Here is a 19,156-nt window from a genome sequence, read left to right on the forward strand (position 1 = left end):
GAGAGATCAATGCAGCCGTTCTCGAGATATCTTCAAACAAACATACATCCTTCATTCGCATTTATAATAATAATAAGAATTACAAATATTAAGATGTAACTATATGGTTATTGCATTCGAAATTTATCAATAAAGCAGTAAATCTAAGGAGCAAGATCCCTCTGCAGAAGTTAATTGTCAAACTTAACATGCCACCACAATGGGCAGGAAGTTTCTAACTTAGATCTTTGTCGGCGTTAAGTTTTAGTGCATTTAACGAGAAAACTTTGAAATGCGGAGATAAGTGTCAGAATTTACACACGTTGTTTGAATCCAAGGAAATATAACAGCGCGATCAACCGTATTAAATTAAACTCGTAAGTTTCTTTTATTGGTACTAAATAAAAAAGGTATTTTACTTGCATAGGTTAGGTTAGTTTAGTGTACTGAATTGTTTCAGCAGTCGCTCTCAATTTCGTGACCGCAGAATTAATAAAAAGATGATTATAGCATGTCCAAATGCATCAGCCAGAAATCATCGAAAAAATCTCGAAAAACAATTTTTTGTCCGTCTTCCTGTATGTCTACAAAACCTTGTTTGTTCCGGGTTATTACAGGAGCGGTAGGATCGAATTAAAAGGGACTTTGACGAGTAGAGAGCTAATGCACGCGGCAAAAGTTACTTTTTAATCTGGACTGAAGAAATCGCTGGCGATCACTAGTTGTTTATATTTTTCATGGCAATTTATCTAAACATTGCCGTCTATTTAAATAAACAATAAGCTATCTGTTGACGCGTGATATAAAGTCGGAGATAAAAGAAAGACAATAGTACACAATACAAAATACTTTCAATAAAGGAACAGGAGCTCGAGACATAAAGGGTCCAGCTTGTTATGTTAGCTGACTGTCGCGCGAAAAAGGTTGATAACGCACGGTATAGTCCCATACAAATTTTATGGCTGCTCCGAATTTCGAGCGAAACAGTGCGAAACAAAAAACAATTATCGATGGCATGTAAAGATATACGATTGGTGGAGTATATGCATGTTTTTCTCCATCTGCAGTACGCGCACTTAACATCTAACCACGAAGATATGCTCAGAGCTAACCACGAGCTGCTATAAATTTTGAATATTGTTATACTGAGATAGACTTCGATATTACGCATTGTATCTTGACGTCAGATGTTTGTTCTTTATAGGAATCTTTTATATTTATTTTCTTTTCGTTTGCACAATTTTTATTATTTCTGTTTTAGTTTCAAAATTTATTCAATTACTAACTAAAAAAGTCATGAGACTATTTTTTATTTAAAATATTCTGGCAAAAATGTTGCAATTTCTCGTAATAATAATCACTATATAAATAGGGGGGAGATTAAACTAGACATAATAATTTTGATATCTTGCAAACCATACAGAAAGAAATGCCAGCACTAGATCCTTATTAAGAAAGATACATAAAGTGAGGTTACATAAGTTTGAAAGTTAGAAGTGGCCAAACTTGGCATCTAAACACAGCAGGAGTTTGACTTGTTTTACAAACAATATCAAGAGATGGCGCTGACAATAGCCGTCAGCTTATCTTTATAGTCTTTGCTGTACTATGTTTTGCCAAATTAATACTACACTAGAAATAAAAAAGTTTTCTTTTATTTCATTTAGAAACTTTAAACTAGTGACGTGTACTATTAAACATTTTGATGCGTAATGTTTTTTTTAATATAAACAGATTTTTGTTAAAATTACTAATATTTCTTGTACCTTTCCTAACTAAGCTCTATACTTGTGCTAGGTTATGGTTTCCGGTAATCCGTATCTTTAAGCATTAAGCGATTGTCGCTTTTATTTTTTTTTTAAGTATATTTGACATTACCAGACTGTCAAATCCATCCATCTAAAACCATAGTCAATACGCTCCTATCCCCATGACTACAGGTTTTGGTGATTAAAAAAAATCGTAATATACTTTTAGACGTTATTAATTAGAATGCTTTGGCGCGCTTTCATTACCAAGTCAAGTGTCAGATTGATTGAGGGGACATAAACGTCAACATTTTAGTAAGGCTAGTGTTACACCAGTACACCGGCACAGTGTCGGATTTTCTTCCTAACAATACATATGTGCAAAATTTTGATTAACTCGAATCCAATTTGGTAAATTACAGTGTTAAAAAGAAATTATATTATTTAGATAATTTTATAATTAAACTTTATCATCCTGTATAGTTTAGCAAGCAGTAGCAAGGAATGAAAATTGAACACGCTAGCGGCTACCCAGTAATTAAGTGGCAATTTTGATAACAAATCGCGTTACCGTTTCGTAATTGCAGCACTAATGGTTTACATTTTGCCTGATCTTATTTATTACGTAGGTCACATCGTAACAAAGACATTGTGAAAACACAAAAGATTGTGTGAAAGTAATTTAAAATTTTTAGCAGTCAAAACAATACAATTTATTGGCAATTTAGAGGTCATAAGAGTAAGATTTACATTTTCTTTTCAGTCATAAGAAAATTCTTCATAAGTGTATAGAGCTTTCTCGATAAGCCATGATTTTAATTTATTTTAAATGACGCGAGTTTTTGGCTATGTATTAACAAGAACCTCTCCAATACCTCTCAAATTTCGCGGAATACGTTGTTAAACTGATAAGGGTAGAAAAAGTTAATAATTTGGTAAGTAACCAGTCGAATTTTAAAAAGATTAATTTCATTTCAATATTTATTTTATCGCAAACATAAATAAATCTGAAGAAATATGTATTAAAGTAAATGTAAAACAAACATTTAAATTAGTTTGATTACTAATTCGTTACCAAATTATTTAAATCAACTAAGACTAACCGTGCGTTTCTGAGACTAACTCTATATAAAACATATTGTTATCTCTGTTTTATCAAAGATAATGACAGAGATGACGATATATTTTATCCAGAGATTTTGGTATTAGAAAGCCACAGTATGTCACGTAGAACGTGTCTACGTAACAACCATCCTAAACAAACTTACCTGTAACAGTGCCTACCGCGTTAATTAAAGGCATCGAAAACAACCACAGACGCGTGCTTTGCTTTACTCAATAGGGAATAACATCATTTGCGTTGACAACAAAAACAAACACTTAAAGTAGGTTTTCACTGTCGACACATTTGTAAAACATATTAGCCTCCCTTAAATTCTCGTTGAAATAATAGAAACAACATGTTTTCATACAAATGTCATTTGTTTTAAGAAGTTGTACTTGACGGTTACACTCTTAAGTCTGTTGTTTATTATTATGTAACTAAAATAAGTTCTTTGGAACTCTTTATTTAGTAAGGAAATGAGATTTATAGAAATATAAATCTTATTTCTTTACTAAATATGCCTTTAAATTACATGTAATATACCTAAAAAAAACTAGAAAACCAAACTAAGACAAAACCCAAGAGTTATTCTTGAGTTAGTAAAATCAGTACACTATTTTTTTTATTTTTATTATTATTGAATATATGCCTAGAGCGTCGGTGGATCAGTGGTCAAGCGCTTGACTTGCAATATGCAAGTGTTTCGTTCGAATCTCGCCATGTACCAATGTGTTTTTCGGTTCCCGATTTACATATGTACATTTATCCGACAACAACAAGCAACCTGCACATATTTGATTATAAATTCAAAGATATGTGTGAAGTCAACCAACCCGCACTTGGCCTGCGTGTTTGACTATGGCCTAGTCACCCCTAACTTAGGGTAGGCTCCGAGCACCTCGGTGGGGAAGTACGGTGAGCTGATGATGACGAATATATGCCTATTACAGGTTTTTGTAGTTCTTAAAAAGGGTTTGATAAAATCTGAGTGACATATTAACGTAGGTTTCTTTGTTAAGTTTGAACATGCCAGTCACTTCGTGTTTATCAATAACCTTAGAGCAATGACGTCATTCCTGTCTATTTCTGGAAGCACTCAATAACATATCACATGACACGTCTAGACGAAGGGGTGGAGAATAAAGATTAATTCTGTACATTTTCTACAATACTAGCTGTCGCTCGCGTCTCCGTCCGTGCGGTATTAAAAAAAGAAGTAGCCTATATGTTCTTCCAGACTATTTTCGACATCGATGCCAAATTTCAGGGACATCCTTTTAGCTGTTTCGGGGATACCTTCAATCAAATATCCATCCATCTAATCATTCGCATTTATAATATATGTAAGATACTACGTAAATAGCCACAGCATAATAAGAAAGGGTCTAGACAAACAGACGGACAGAAAACAAAGTGAACCTATACGGACCCTTAAACAAACAAAAAAGCCACACTATTATAAATTAAACCACAAAATAAACTTAATCAGTATTTTACCAGGAATTTTTAAGTTAGATATAAAGCCTCGGGAACAATGTATTACACTAAAGTAGAAATTTTCTGCTTTTGTCGCAGCAGCCGACTATTCATTAATTTTTTCATGAATACTCTAACATATTTTGTCCCTTGTCGCCTAGCCTGTGTGGTAACCTAATGTGTAATAATAGTTGAACTTTAAACTACGTATTTACCTAAACCTACTCGTGATATAATAAGAGATTTATGAATATTTCTAAGTTAATAATAGTAGAATGATTTATTTTTTCTAAAAACACATCAGAATTTTGTTAATTTTTTTTTAAGAGAAGGGGGCAAACGATCTTCGTGAACACCGAGGTGATCGACGACACCCATGGACATCTGCAACACCAGAGTAACTGTAGATGCGTTGCCGGCCTTTAAGGAAATGGTATGCTCGCTTCTTCGCTAATATACTAATATTTCTTGTAGCATTCCAACTAAGCTTTTAGCTTGTACTAGAATAGTGGTTAAGACTGTCAGGTATATAGAAATAAAGATTTCGGTTGATAAAAATATTATCTATCGTGGGTAAATATTACTAAATCGGTTGATACGTGACAGCTGTTTGATTTAACACATCCCGTGCATTAAAAAAAACTTTACATGGCGCAGCCGGTAGGATTCAAGAAATTTTAATTTTGAGTAGTGTAAAACTGTTGTATAGACCGGGTAAAGTAAAAAATAAGACTTCACAAAGACAATAGTCGAATGGCGGGATTCGAACTCTCGATCACGTGATCGGAAATCCGTACCCTAAACCATTAGGCTGTTGGAGCTTTATAACAGGATAATCCCTGAATGGTAGCATCTTGTAGAAACTTTAATAGAGCTAAGATATTTGAATAAAACTATATCAGGACGTACAATTTGATCGTCATTTAACATCAGTAGAAGATTATTGAAGTAAGAAGTGTGTTGTGTTTAAAAAGATCCACATTAAAGTTTGTAAACTAAAAAAAAACTTATATTTAAGTTTTTAACAACTACAAATGTATCTTACATTATCTTAATAACTAAGTACTTTCGTACATTTTAAAACTCACAAAATGTGGACACTCAAAACTAATTATTGTCCCCTCAAGCTGAAGTTTTGTAAATTAATTTTCAGTTTGATATTGTATAGTATGGTTGTCGCTAAAATTACTTTAAAGCTTTTAGGTGAAGGACTTTAATTAAAGCACAAGGTGAACTTTAAGCGACAGCATCGTACACATTATTAAAATCAATTTGAGAATTTTACTAGCATAGGAAAAATGTCAAGGGAAATTATGTTTTGTTATTGAAAGAAAATTGTTTACTCTATCTAATATATTTTTACTAGCGGTCGCACGCGACTCCGTCCGAATGGAATTAAAAAAAATGTATGCCTATATGTTCTTCTAGACTATGTACTATATGTATGTTAAATTTCGACGAGATCCGTTCAGCAGTTCTGGAGATACCTTGAAACAATCATCCATCCATCCAAGATAAAATTATGCTACAATAATGTGAGTTACCTCTTCCTAGACATGTTTCCTTGACTATATTTAATGTTTTTCTCCAGTATTTTTGTATATTTTACACCGACCGACCATAGAAAAATTATGATTAAGGTATAAAGATGATAGTTAAAATCTCTTTCATTGTGTCCTCCTGTGTCTTGAATATTGACTTAGAAGTGACCACTTTGCTTGGAGACGTGGCATTTGTTGACTGAAGTCCAATTTAATATTATTTTCAATTATTGATTTTTATTAAATCAAAAATACAAACAATGATAACTTTGAAGTAAAATCTTTGTGTAAAACAAGACGATTTACTAAAATGCTTCTCGTAAATAATGATAAGGCGAGGTCTTAAATAAGTGAAATTGTAGAGGGACGCTTTGTAAACTGCGGCTTGGTCCGTTGATTAAATAATTAAGTAAGACAGAGAGGCCTTACCCAAAACCGTTTGTGGTAAATTCTGATAATATTTAATAAAAATTAACATCATCAAATAATTTTATTCAATTTCACTTTGAATAAAATAAACATTTTACTATCTTAGATGATTAGCTTTTTCCCGCGATTTATTGCACGCTGAATTAAAAAAAAATCCTTAGTAAGTAGCCTATGTGTTCTACATTTATACCACATATTTGCGAGATCTTTTTAAATGTTCTGGAGATATGTAATAACAAACATCCATCTATATAAACTTTCTCTTTTATAATATCCACTGTCGATTAAAAAAAATTATGAGTTTTTACTACTGTTAGGAAGAAAATCCGATGCTGTGCCGGTGTACTGGCGCAACACCAGCCTTATTAATATAATATAAATGTCGACGTTTATGTCCCCTCACTAATCATTCTGACTTGACTTGGTAACGAAAGCGCGCCATTCGCGCCAAATGATTCTAACTAATAATGTCTAAAATTACTAACAACTACTTCATGAATTGAAAAGTCATATAAAATATAGACTCTTCGGCAAATTTTGGTCAAACCAAGTAGTTAATATATACCGACATAGGTCGCTTTAGAACAGTCTTTCCCAAAGTGGGCGATCACGTCCCCTTGTGGGCGCTGCAGGTCTCAAGTTGCGGGTTATACTAAAAGTTTCGTTTAGAATTCTCCGCTAATATACATATATAGGTCACAATAATTAATGAATTTAATTTGAAGTTATAGTGGTTTTTAAATATGTTAAAATATGGGTTCGCTAAAAAAATATTTATTCTCAAAGACAACATAAGTTTGGGAACCATTGCTTTAGAACATACAGTCACGATTGTAAATAATCAACATTTAATCCGCTGACCGAAGGAGTAGACGATATTATTTTGGCAACACCAAAACACATTAAATAAATGAACATCAATTTGGAAACAGGTCTCGCAACACATGTCATGTAAACACGTTTAATACAAACAGTTTCGACGCCGAGCTTTGAATATTGTATTACGTCGAGGGAAAAACATTAGATCTCACAAATATTTTATGTTGAATATTTTTGAATACGAAAACAATTGTCTTATCTAATTTTATATAAAACTATTATAGCTGTCGACCGCGACTCCGTCCACGTGGATATATGAAAAAACTTAATATAAAGATAAGATGAATAAAAACAACTCTTCAAGGCATAAATTGGAAAAAAAAATGAATAAATAATATCCTATGTCCGTCTCCTGGCTTTAAGCTACCTCCTCACCAATTTTCAACTATATCGGTAATGCCGTTCTTATATATATACATATATAGATAGATAGATTTGTTTTTACAATTGACATAAATATTTTATATTACCCGACAGATTTAGGAAGAAGTTTGGATATGGCGATTCCATTGTGACGTAATATGGGCCTAGCATGAATATTTGCGACAAGCGCCTTCTTATCGTCATCGTCAATTATGTCAAAATTACTATGAGATTTTCGGTTGACTTTACGCCCGATATACAACTGTACAAACTTTTTTGTCGATGACGCTATACGATGGTGCTAGGCTCACTGTAGCATAAACGACTAACCTTGAGTTTCTAAAACTTAAATCTCCATTTAAAACACATTATCTCTGTGTTGTCAAAGATAATGAAAGATCACGATATACTTTATACAGCGATTTTGGTGTCAGAAACCCACGCTTAACCGATTTTAACGAGTGTTATTTGATTTATGTTCCTTCATCAGGGTACTATTAGACTCCTGAGAAGACGGCAACATTGCGTGGTCCGATGTTGCCGAATCTTGCGAAGGCACGAGGAAGTATTTTCTTGGAGTCGTGCAGAAGCCCAGTGCAAAGGGTTCCGGTGCGTTCCTTTGGAGATCCTTGGTCCCTCGCAGTCGCAATTGAGGTTGGCCACCGAATGGTTTTAGTGAGTAAGAATCTCACATAACCCTGTCTATCCCCCAAAAAGCAGGGTATCTTACGAAAATTTCCCCCCCGATACCAAAAAAAGGGTACAATCAGACGGCCTTTTTTATTAGTTTTATTTAAAAGTTTACGTAAACCAGTATTTTAACACAAAACTTGTTAAATATATTTTGCTGTGAATATTTTACATAACAATAACTCGGTAAGCAGGTATTTGTAAACGCCATTTGTAGCGTAGTGTTGGATTTCTGCACCGCACGTGTTCGGAACGTTTGAGTTTCCTTTATTTGCGAACCGGAGTGCACTTAAACTAAGTTATTTACGTAATGTTAAAGTTAAGTTAAACTTTTAAAAATTAAACTATATATTAGGTCAATTGTTACAATAATTTTAATTACAATTGCCGAATAAAAAAAATAACACTATTTTTCATAATAAAGTCCATCGCACTAAGATAAAGAATAAGAATCATATTAAACATCATTCGATTCAGTTGTTTAGGGTAAAGAAAGTCTCAACGTGATGTACTTATCTTACTCTTCATTAAATTATAAATGCGAAAGTTTAGTTTGATGGTATCTCCGAAACGGCCTAACCGATTTGGATGAAATTTGGCACACATGTAGATACATAGTCTGGAAGAACACATGGACTACTCATTAAGGTTTTCTCATTACGACGGAGGACGGAGTTGCGAGCGACAGCTAGTTATACATATAAACATACTTACGTATCCGCGAAAAACAAAAGACGAAGGAAGCAAAAAACATTCTAAATCTGTTCCTGAATTCTACCCTAGATAGAGACGGTGGCTTGTCATTTATTAACATTTTGTTCATGATGTTATTTCTTTGGTTTATTTCAAGAGCACTGCTGTAGAATCATCTTTCTTAAACCCGATTGTTGCTATTAAATGAAATGGGGTCATATTAAAAAGCAAGAACTTGCCTTTAGTACCTATTTCCACTAAACTTTTAGTCACGCGACTATATGTAGTGATTTTATACAGCAATAGGCAGCAAAAGGCGGCCAGTCGGTTAGCCGCCAAGTGAAAATTGAGTGTTCGGATCTGGGTTCAAAGCGGCATAATAAATTCTCACTGTGTTTGCGACACTAATTACTTGCCACTCAAGTTTAAATCGTTAATCCAACCAGTCTTTGAACTAGAAATAAAGGACGCTTTGTTGTAAAGCACAGATAAAGTAAAGTTAAATTTCTAGACCTGTTTTAGGTTATGAAGTTTCAATTTGAATAATTCATTGCAAATATCTTTGGTAACTATTATAACTTGGCAGGAAGAAATCTTTTTTATCTGTTGTTCACTCTGAATTTCAAAAACCATGTTTAAACGCTCTTTCTGAAAAGTAACCATTTTCAAACTCGACACCTTAGTATCTTAGTAACTTTTATTGGACGAACCTGAGCTAAATACTCGTATAACTGGCTGTTTTAAAAACTTTTTTTTCTTAAAAATAAATAATGATCTTAACAACATTTCTCGAAAATAATATAAATGAGGTTATACTTTTTCATTTAAAAACAATTTGATGAAGATTCAAAACGATTAAATAAAGTAGTCAAACTTTTTCTTAACGTAATAAGTGTTTCAACGATAAAAAATTGTAACACAAACAATATTGTTCTTCCCTTCCAACTACTATGTTTTAAGTTTGATATCAGCAAATTGTCACAGATATTTATATCATCGAAACTTACAAACATATTCATTATGTATAGCAGTAATTTACTATTTACTTCATAGTAAATACGGCTGCGATAAACGACAAAAGCATAATAAATTAAACATTGTATATAAAATACGTGTATAAAAAAATTAGTACTTACCTACTCGATGACTCCTTGCAGCATGATAGGTGTAAATAAGTCAAGGTCAAATCACTACAGTCAAGAAATCAAACCATACAAAAGATTCACCACTCGCGGATTATAAAAAAATATACCGACAAATTGATGTCCTCCTTATTTTTGAAGTCGGCTAAAAATATCTAGGCATCTCCTAGGTATATAATAATCACAATATCAATCCCCTATAATACACATAAGTTTACCTCACTTCACATTACTTAAATTGTTATTAACCAAAATTTATTAATGATAATCAAATTGAAACGTAATTTAATTCGCTGTTTTACCAAATCCGACGGCGAAGCTACGATTACCGCGGACAAACTTGCGTGCATTCGATTCGAATAGATTTTAAGTTACCCTCTAGCGCGTGATTATTATTATTTAACAAAATGATCTTTGTGTACAGGACATAAAGATGATATTCAACTGAACGTCAAACCACTCTGACAATTATGAAGCAGTCTCCTAGTGTTGTCATTTAATAATAGAAAATAATTGCAAAAAGAAATGGAAAATTAATTTTCGATTTATAATTGGAATTAGTTTAATGGCACAGAAAGAGTTATTTTTCCAGAATATTTAATAAAAAATTAACCTATTTAACTAATTTTACAGGAAATGTGAGATATGTTTGCAAACTTATTGTTTACCGCTTTACCCTAAATACTTATACATATTCAACCTCTTTGGTACTAAAAGAATGCATAATATGTTGCCAATGATTTGGAACTGGCCATGGACACGACGCCTTATAAAAATGTAAAAAGATTTGCCGATGAAAAGAAGCGACAGTGTAAAAGTTGGATTAGTTAAGTCTGACATTCGATGATGTAAGCAGTATTGTAAAAATTGAATTAGGACATATTTAGTCACATAAATAAATAATTGTTTTGTTATAATAATAAATAGAAGCAATAATAACATTGCTGACAGATATACATACGTCCGAGCCCCTCGTTGGGGACGTATAGTGAGCTGATGATGATGATGATGATATATGTATCATCATCGTTTTATTATGATTTTTTTTAAGTGACAATTTTTATTATTTCAATGTTCAATTAAAAATTAATTAATTATTAAATTAAAATAACGCAAAATTTTGTCGAATTGTAATTTAGTTGATAAATTTTCCACGACCTTTAGTTAACGTAAAACAAAATTACTTCTAAACTTCCAAATGACGAACTTCCAGTTACAAGTTTGAAAACAAGGCTAAAACTTCATAAAGTAAAACTGAGTGATTAAAAGTAATTTAACTTTTACTCTACTTTGGTTTTAAATTTATTAGTTCTGATAATTAATATATCAATTAATGTATTTTAAGTCTAATAACTACGATATTTTTTGGTCTTTAAATGTAAGTATTTCTTGATATTATTCTTATTTATTAGTTTTATGCCTAGATTCTAAGATATTATAACAAATAATCATGAAAAAAATATTGCTATTTAATTTTGCAGGCGTCGCTTTTTGTACGAAAAAATTACAACTATTTAATTGTAACGATTTAAAAAATATTATGGGACATCAGTTACACTTCATTTTAAAAATTGTTTCCTATATAATCTTTATATATGTTCATACACCGCAGGGAATCTAATAAAAGTATAATATCACTCAACTTCCGTGGATCTCAACAATTGCTCATGAATTTTGATGAAGCATTTCCTTTGAGACGTTTAAAGTCACACAGTTCCTTAATAGCACACTTTGCGGAGAAAGTTCAAATAAATGTTTTGATGAGGCGCGATACCCTTTAAGAAAATAAATTGTGTTCATAATCAGATCAGAATATGATATTTCAAAACTTCTCTTTCGTTGTTTCCTTGGTTCTATATTAAAGCAACAGAGTTCCGACATCGACATAATTTTGATGATTTTCACATATTATTATAAAATTTACACGTAATTTCCTTTTTCATTCAACTGAATTAAGAAAATGTCATGTCATAACTATACCGTTAAGACTTAGGACACATCAAGGAAAGAACGTTCAACTACTTAAAGATTTTTTTTTAGTTCCTTAAATTTTATGGTATTTTAGAAAGGAGTATTTTTTATATGAGAAGACATCGCCATATCTTGCAATAGCCATATACTATAGACAAAAGAAATACTGGATAATTTACAAACTTATTTAGAGCTTAGCGTCGATTGCTAATTTTATTCCTTCGCTTATTCTTAGAAAGCTTAAGCGAATTAAAACTTTAAGTATCTTACTAATGGCATTTATTATCTGTCCTGTAATATTCTTGCAACGACTGCTTTAATGAATCGGAAGATTATTTTCAAATAAAATAAGGACTGTTAATTTTGGATACTTCGTTTACTTGAATGACGTGTAATTAGTTCTATTGAATGTTGAAATCTTGTTTAATAGCCAACATAATAAAAAAATCCCTATATCCCATTGTTGGATTCACGTAAAATTGAAACCCAAAATACGACATTTCTCGATTCAACACGCTTCAATCTCGGTCTAGTCCTGTCACACGATGCAAGGAACAAAAGGAATTGAAATGTCGGCGTAACTACCTTTGTACTGACAAAACTATAATTGAAGTTAAAGTAGCCCTTTAGTCATATTCATAAGGTTCAATTTCGTACGATTGAATTGAATTTGAAATGTAGGTATACCGAAAACGCTCAGTGCTTTACAATCAATGTCCAATAGAGGTATCGCTGTTCACACGAACTTCCGTGTGTCTCTGATCGCTTTTCATGTAATTGCTATTTGAAATGGTCTTCTCAATTTCATGTATCCTTGCTTCGTGTGAAGCATGTTTGTTCTTTTTGAGTGTAGCTTATAGTTTTCACAGCCCAAATGTATTTACAAAAAGCCGATTATTCGAATTAATTGGGACCGGGACCGATTTGGATAAAATTCAGATAATCAGACATAGACTGGTAATAAAAAAAAACTAAATGACACTTTTTTATAAAAGTTTCCTTAATAAAGTTTATTCTATTTGATATTCAGGCCTTAACAAAAATATAAAGTATATAAATAAATTGGTTTTAATCTTTCTATATATCTTTATATATATAATTCTTATATATGTCACTGAACTTCTCTCAAACGACTGGACCGATTTTGATGAAATTTTTTGTGTGTGTTCAAGGGGATCTGGGAACGGTTTAGATTCACAATTTTCATCAAATATTACCTTCATATTAATTTATTCAAATTAAAGACGTGTAGACAGGACAACGTCTGTCGGGTCCGCTATATTATATATCATACTAGTATTACAAATTCTCATTGAAATTTGGCATAGATGTAAAACATAGTTTGGAAGAACACATAGGTTACTTATTAAGTTAGTTTTTAATTCCGCGCGAACGGAGTCGCGGTTGACAGTTAGTTTTTTATATCACGCTTAAGACCGGTTCGGATAATCGGCGTTCCAGTGTAATTTTAAAAAAAAACAATTGATACTTCTACAAAATTGCTCAAGTGTTTTCGTCAGCTTTATAAGCCACGATAAAATTAACCTAGGTACCAATATACGTATTAGTATTAATTTAAAAACAAATTAAATTCAGAAATTTCCTTATAAAAGTGTCACAGCAAACAAACTCAGTTAAAAGTTTGCCGTTGAGATTAACCTTTATAATTAACTTCTGACGGATCTTTTCAAGCGAAATAGCTGTTAAAATAATGATTAGAGACGAACTGAAACTCGACCGAAACAAAACAGTTACAAACGAACTGTCAGACAAAAGTTTGGTATAATTTTGACTCGAAACATTTACAATATAAATAAATCAAAACAAACAATTATTTTGAAGACTTCAATGAATTAATTGCTTAATAATTATTAAAAATAAATAAACATTCACAGTACGTGTCAAACGTTATGACAGAATGTAAATTGTGATATTATGTCAATACATGTCGTAAAGTATCGTATCGCGATATTAATTTATTTGTTATATGTATCGACCTGACGAATGTTTTTTTTTATATCATAAGGTGGCAAACGAGCGAGCAGCCACTTGAAATCGCTGAAATTGCGAAGTGACCGTTGCCCATAGACATACGCAATTGCATATGCGTTGCCTACTTTTAATCGAGGAAGGAGAGGATGCACAGAAAGAAAATATTTTCCCTTCCCATGCATCCCCTCTTCCGGAAAGTCCACTTCCATTTCCTATCCTTTCCTTATAAGAAAAAGGGTGGGAAGGGAAAGAGGACTAAATTAGGCCTCCGGGACGCAATATTAAAATTGACTCCGAGAGTCCTGTGAGAAGGAGACTTTAAGAGACTGCTTTACAGTATGGTAATTCAGACAGGTATGCAGGGATTTTAATTTTATCACTAAACTAACTATTGACCGCAAGAACTTTATCATCTTACTAATATTATAAATGCGAATGTTTGGATGAACGGATGGATGTTTTTTTAAACGTATTTCCACAACAGCTTCATGTATCTCCATGAAATTTAGCATAGGGTATAACAGTCTAGAAAAACACATAGGATAATAATTTTTTTTATTCCGCGCGTACGGAGTAGCTTGCAACAGCTAACTTATTTAAGTAAATAAATATTTTATTCAGATAAAAAAAAAACTATTTATGGAATTCTTGTGACAAATCACTTGAGTACGGATCGGATTTCCGAATTCCGTTTCACGAATAATCACGTGTCTACGGAAAACTTTTCAAAATGTGTGATAACTTTGTAGTCTTTTTTTCATATTTAACAAATAGAAACGTAAAGATAGGATGACTACTGACATGTCAGGAAACGACAACGGATAAAATATTTAAAGTCGTTAATTTTATTATATTACAATCTATAATAGAGGTTATTGTGTTAAAATATCATTTTCTAAGAGACGAAAGAAGTTAAACATTACTACGACATTAAAATTCATGACCTGGAATTGATGTCCTTGACCTCTGAGAACAGTACAAACAGTCTATAGAATATTAAGCCGCATTTTAAACGCAGCCTACAAAATTAAAATGGAATAAATATTTTAAATATAAACTAGCTATTGTTAGAAAGAAAATCCGAAATCGCCGGTGTATCGGTGCAACACTAGCTTTATAAAAATATCAACGTTCATGTCCCCTCAATAATGAATCTGACACTGGACTTGGTAACGAAAATGGGCCATTCGCTTTAAATGATTCTAACTAATAATGTCTAAAAGTATTATCATCCAAACAATAAAGGATTTAATAATTATTTCAAATATAAATAGTATTTTATAAAATACATATTTGAATGCTAATTGAATCAACTTGGGCAAATCGATCGGACAATCTTACTAATATTATTTGTGTATGCGAATGTTTGAATGGATGTAGGTTCTTTACTATCTTGAGGTATCTTGAGAACGTCTCAACGGAATTCGATGAAATTTGGTAGGCATGTAGAAAATAATCTGTAAAGGACATAGTCTAATAATTAAGATTTTTTTAATACTGCTCGGATAAAAGCTAGCACTACATAAACGCAAAAATATGGCTTTTGACTGCTGTAAAATAAACACTAAACTAAATTAAGAAAATTTATTAAATATTTCTTGAAAAACAGCCATCTTATTTGTTTCATAATCCAATTTAATATTCAATTTCTTATCGATATTTAAATATGTTGGGAATTCTTCAGAGAATAACGGCCAAGTTAGTGGAATATCAGTTGTAGGTAAAATTGGATTACTGAAAAAAAAGGAATTAATTGTTTCTAATGTATTATAAAAAGACTAGCGGACCCGACAGACGTTGTCTGACAATTTGACACTGCGATGGTAGCGCCGTCTGTCGGATCCAATGTAAAACATTCCAAAACCACCAACTACTAATAAATTAAAAATTAATTAAAAAAACATTGTCCAGCGGACAAAATTGTGAATCTAAACCATTCCCAGATCCCCTTGAACAAACACAAAAAAATTCATCAAAATCGGTCCAGTCGTTTGAGAGAAGTTCAGTGACATACACACTCACAGAAGAATTATATATATAAAGATAGTATTCGTGGCCAACTATTTACCTGCATTTTGCAAAGTTTGTCCAAAATTTTGTCATTCTTTTTATCATTAACTTGTCAGTTTCATCGATGTTTTCTATCAACTGATTAAATTGATTGGGAAACAGATACGAACAATCGTCACACTGCCCTGCTCCATTAATATTTAATTTTAATATTTGACTTATATTTAATTCCCCCAAATAAGAGAATTCATAAACGTATATCGGAATGCCAAATTTTGCCATCAATTTTGCTGAAATCCATACTCCTGATGTAAAATCTAAATCGCTTAGGAAATTTATTGCTTGTTCAAATTTATTATGTTCTAATGCTTTGTCGTCAAAATAAACTTTTTGAAGAATATCTTTACAATTTTCATGATCATTAAAATTAAAACTACAAGGAATGTATTCAGTAATTTCCTTAGTTTCCGACAATTCTTTCACAGAATTATTTCCCAACATATTTCTTAATGAAGCTTCTTTACTACAAAATCCTTTAATTAAAGGAATTCTGTTAAATTTCCCTTCCTTGATCATCTTAACTGGATCTCTTGTTAGAAATTGATTCTCATAATCATTTTCAATAATAGGTACAAATCCAAAACTTAATTTCTTTGAATCTATATCTGAGGAAGCTTTAGTATTTGCTAAAATTAGTTCTTCAGCCGAAAGTGACATTAAAAATTCATAAATTTCAAGTTTGTTGGACATATCTACTTCGTAGTTTAAATTCTTTAAAAATATCTCTAATAACTTCATGGGTTCTTTATTTAGTGACCACGCGTTTATTATAGAACCAGATTGTAAAATTGCTTTGTGAAATAATTCTTTAGTTCTCGTTGACAACATAAGATATTCGATAGCAGCTGCACCAGAATTATTACCAAAAACAGTTACGTTATTGCTATCTCCATTGAAATATACAATGTTTTGATTCACCCATTCTAAAGCGATAACTATATCTTTCAAGCCCATATTACCAGCAACTTCAGGTATATCTAATGATAAAAAACCAAACACTCCTAATCTATAATTGATAGTGACTATAACAACATTATTTTCAATCAAATAATCTGGTCCAGTTTCAGTTTTAATAGTGCCATTTCCAGTACAAAAACCACCGCCATGAATATAAATCATTACAGGAAGGATATGATCTGGTATTGATAATTTAGGCGTATATACATTTAAGTATAAACAATCTTCTGATCCAATGATATCGTAAGTTTTGGAATCAAGTTGACAAGCGATATTGGTTTTATTTGCGGTTGAAGCATCTCTTACAATTTCCCATGGTTCTGATGGTTGGGGACTCTGTGAATCAAATCAAAAAGTGTCTATATATCTATAACTAGCCGTTACCCGCGACATGGTCCGCGTGGAATGAGGAAAATAACTTAATAAGCTCTCGGCAATTGTTAGAATTTTTCTCACCTTTTAAACCATCCCTAGACCTTCACAAAAATTTTAAGACCAAGATAAGATAAATCCGTTCAGTCATTCTCGAGTTTTAGCCAGACTAACGAACAGCATTAATTTTTATTTATATAGAAAATAGAAGATTTACAATTTCAATATGCCTAAATATCAACGATTTTCACACAATATAGCGGAAATTTTAACAGCACCTTTGTAACAAAAATTACGTTATAAATAGTTTACTGCATATAGGCGAAACAAATTTTATAATGTCTATTTAAGTTTGTAATTAAGGTTTGTAAAAATTATGATCAACACATTTCTAGGTACATATTTTCAGAGAAAGACTGCAACGACGAAGAAGAAGAATTTTCACAGTATTAAACTTTACCTTAAATCGTAAGTCACCGACTGGAGGCTTGGCATATGGTATTCCTAAAAACTCGTAATATTCAAATCCACTATCTGTTTTAACCTCACCACCTTTTAGTATACCCTGACGAATCGTAATTTGTACCATTGTGCACTCCCAAATTTGAAATTATATCAGTAACTAAATAGAAAATTATACACGTTCAATATCAGCTATCAGTATTATCATGTTGTTTAATTTTTATAATCATTGAGTCATACATTCCATTTGCGTTATGATCAAGTCGGTGGCTCAGGGATTAAGCACTTGGCTTGTAATCTACAGGTCCTAGATTCTTATCCTACCATGTACCAATGTGTTTTTCTATTTCTGATTTACATATGTATATTTATCCGACGTTCTTACGGAAAAGGAAAACATCGTAATGTAACCTTCACTTGTATCCAAAGAAATTCAAATATATGTATGTGTGAAGTCAACCCCAATGTGCCAGCGTGGTTGACTATGGGCTAGTCACTCCTAACTTATGTTAGGCTCCGAGCCCCTCAGTGAAGACGTTTAGTGAGCTAATGATGAAGACAGAAAAGAGGTTAGTGACAGAAAACTTCCAAAAAGGTATACGAGAAGAGTTTTAAAAATAGAATCATGATATTCTTATTCATTTTCATGAGTCATTGACGTTAGAGTTGGTGGAATAAAAAAAGTTTGCACAGGTTAAAAAAGCTGTCGATGATTGTTATTGGGAATGTCTGCACTGCATAAATATATTCGCCACTTGAATAAACAACGTCGGAAATACAATGTCCAATAAATTGCACGAACTATATTTTAAATTAATTTTAAAAAGACTGAAGATAATGAAAATAACGGTTAGATGATTTTAAACATTTGAATTCATTATATTCGGTAAATGGTCTAACCGTTTAATTCCATTGTCTTAAAAAAAAACGACTTCATATAAGGTGAAAATCATTGCCATTGAAAAAATGATACCTTTTATAAGGTGGCAAACGAACGCTGGTTATAGACATTCGTAATCGCATATGCGTTGTCTGCCACTCATCAACGGAATGGGGACGCACAGCAAGAGGATATTTCCTTTCGTATGCGTTCTGCCAACCACCAAATTCACTTCCCTTTCTCATAATCTCTTAAAATCAATGAAATCCTTTATATGTGACTGGAAATTCGATTCTATCCGTAAAGCAAATTTCTACTACATACTGCAAAGTTAAAAATTTCCGAAACAAAACAAAATGAAACAAAGTTTTACAAAATACCCGCAATAAGAGCGTTTAATGCCGGAT

General features: G+C 32.1%; 1 protein-coding gene across 1 annotated transcript; it reads right to left on the minus strand.

Moving 5' to 3' along the window:
• Nucleotides 1-15,520: 15,520 nt before the first annotated feature.
• LOC106117561 (juvenile hormone esterase-like) lies at nucleotides 15,521-18,055 on the minus strand. Its single transcript, XM_013311923.1, has 4 exons — nucleotides 17,868-18,055; nucleotides 16,077-17,371; nucleotides 15,616-15,742; nucleotides 15,521-15,526 (listed from the first exon to the last, which is right to left on the minus strand). The coding sequence occupies exons 1-4, from the start codon at nucleotides 17,994-17,996 to the stop codon at nucleotides 15,521-15,523; spliced, it is 1,557 nt and encodes a 518-aa protein (XP_013167377.1). The 5' UTR covers nucleotides 17,997-18,055.
• Between the last annotated feature and the right edge of the window lie 1,101 nt (nucleotides 18,056-19,156).

This window comes from Papilio xuthus, unplaced genomic scaffold (assembly GCF_000836235.2).
Source record: "Papilio xuthus unplaced genomic scaffold, Pxut_1.1 DF827679.1, whole genome shotgun sequence".
NCBI classification, from domain to species: domain Eukaryota; kingdom Metazoa; phylum Arthropoda; class Insecta; order Lepidoptera; family Papilionidae; genus Papilio; species Papilio xuthus.

Coding starts and splice junctions, on each gene's coding strand:
- LOC106117561 (XM_013311923.1), bottom strand. CDS start 17,996: ATGGTACAAATTACGATTCGTCAGGGTATACTAAAAGGTGGTGAGGTT. Junction 17,372..17,867: donor TCGGTGACTTACGATTTAAG/GTAAAGTTTAAT, acceptor TTTGATTCACAG/AGTCCCCAACCATCAGAACC. Junction 15,743..16,076: donor ACAAACTTTGCAAAATGCAG/GTAAATAGTTGG, acceptor CTTTTTTTTCAG/TAATCCAATTTTACCTACAA.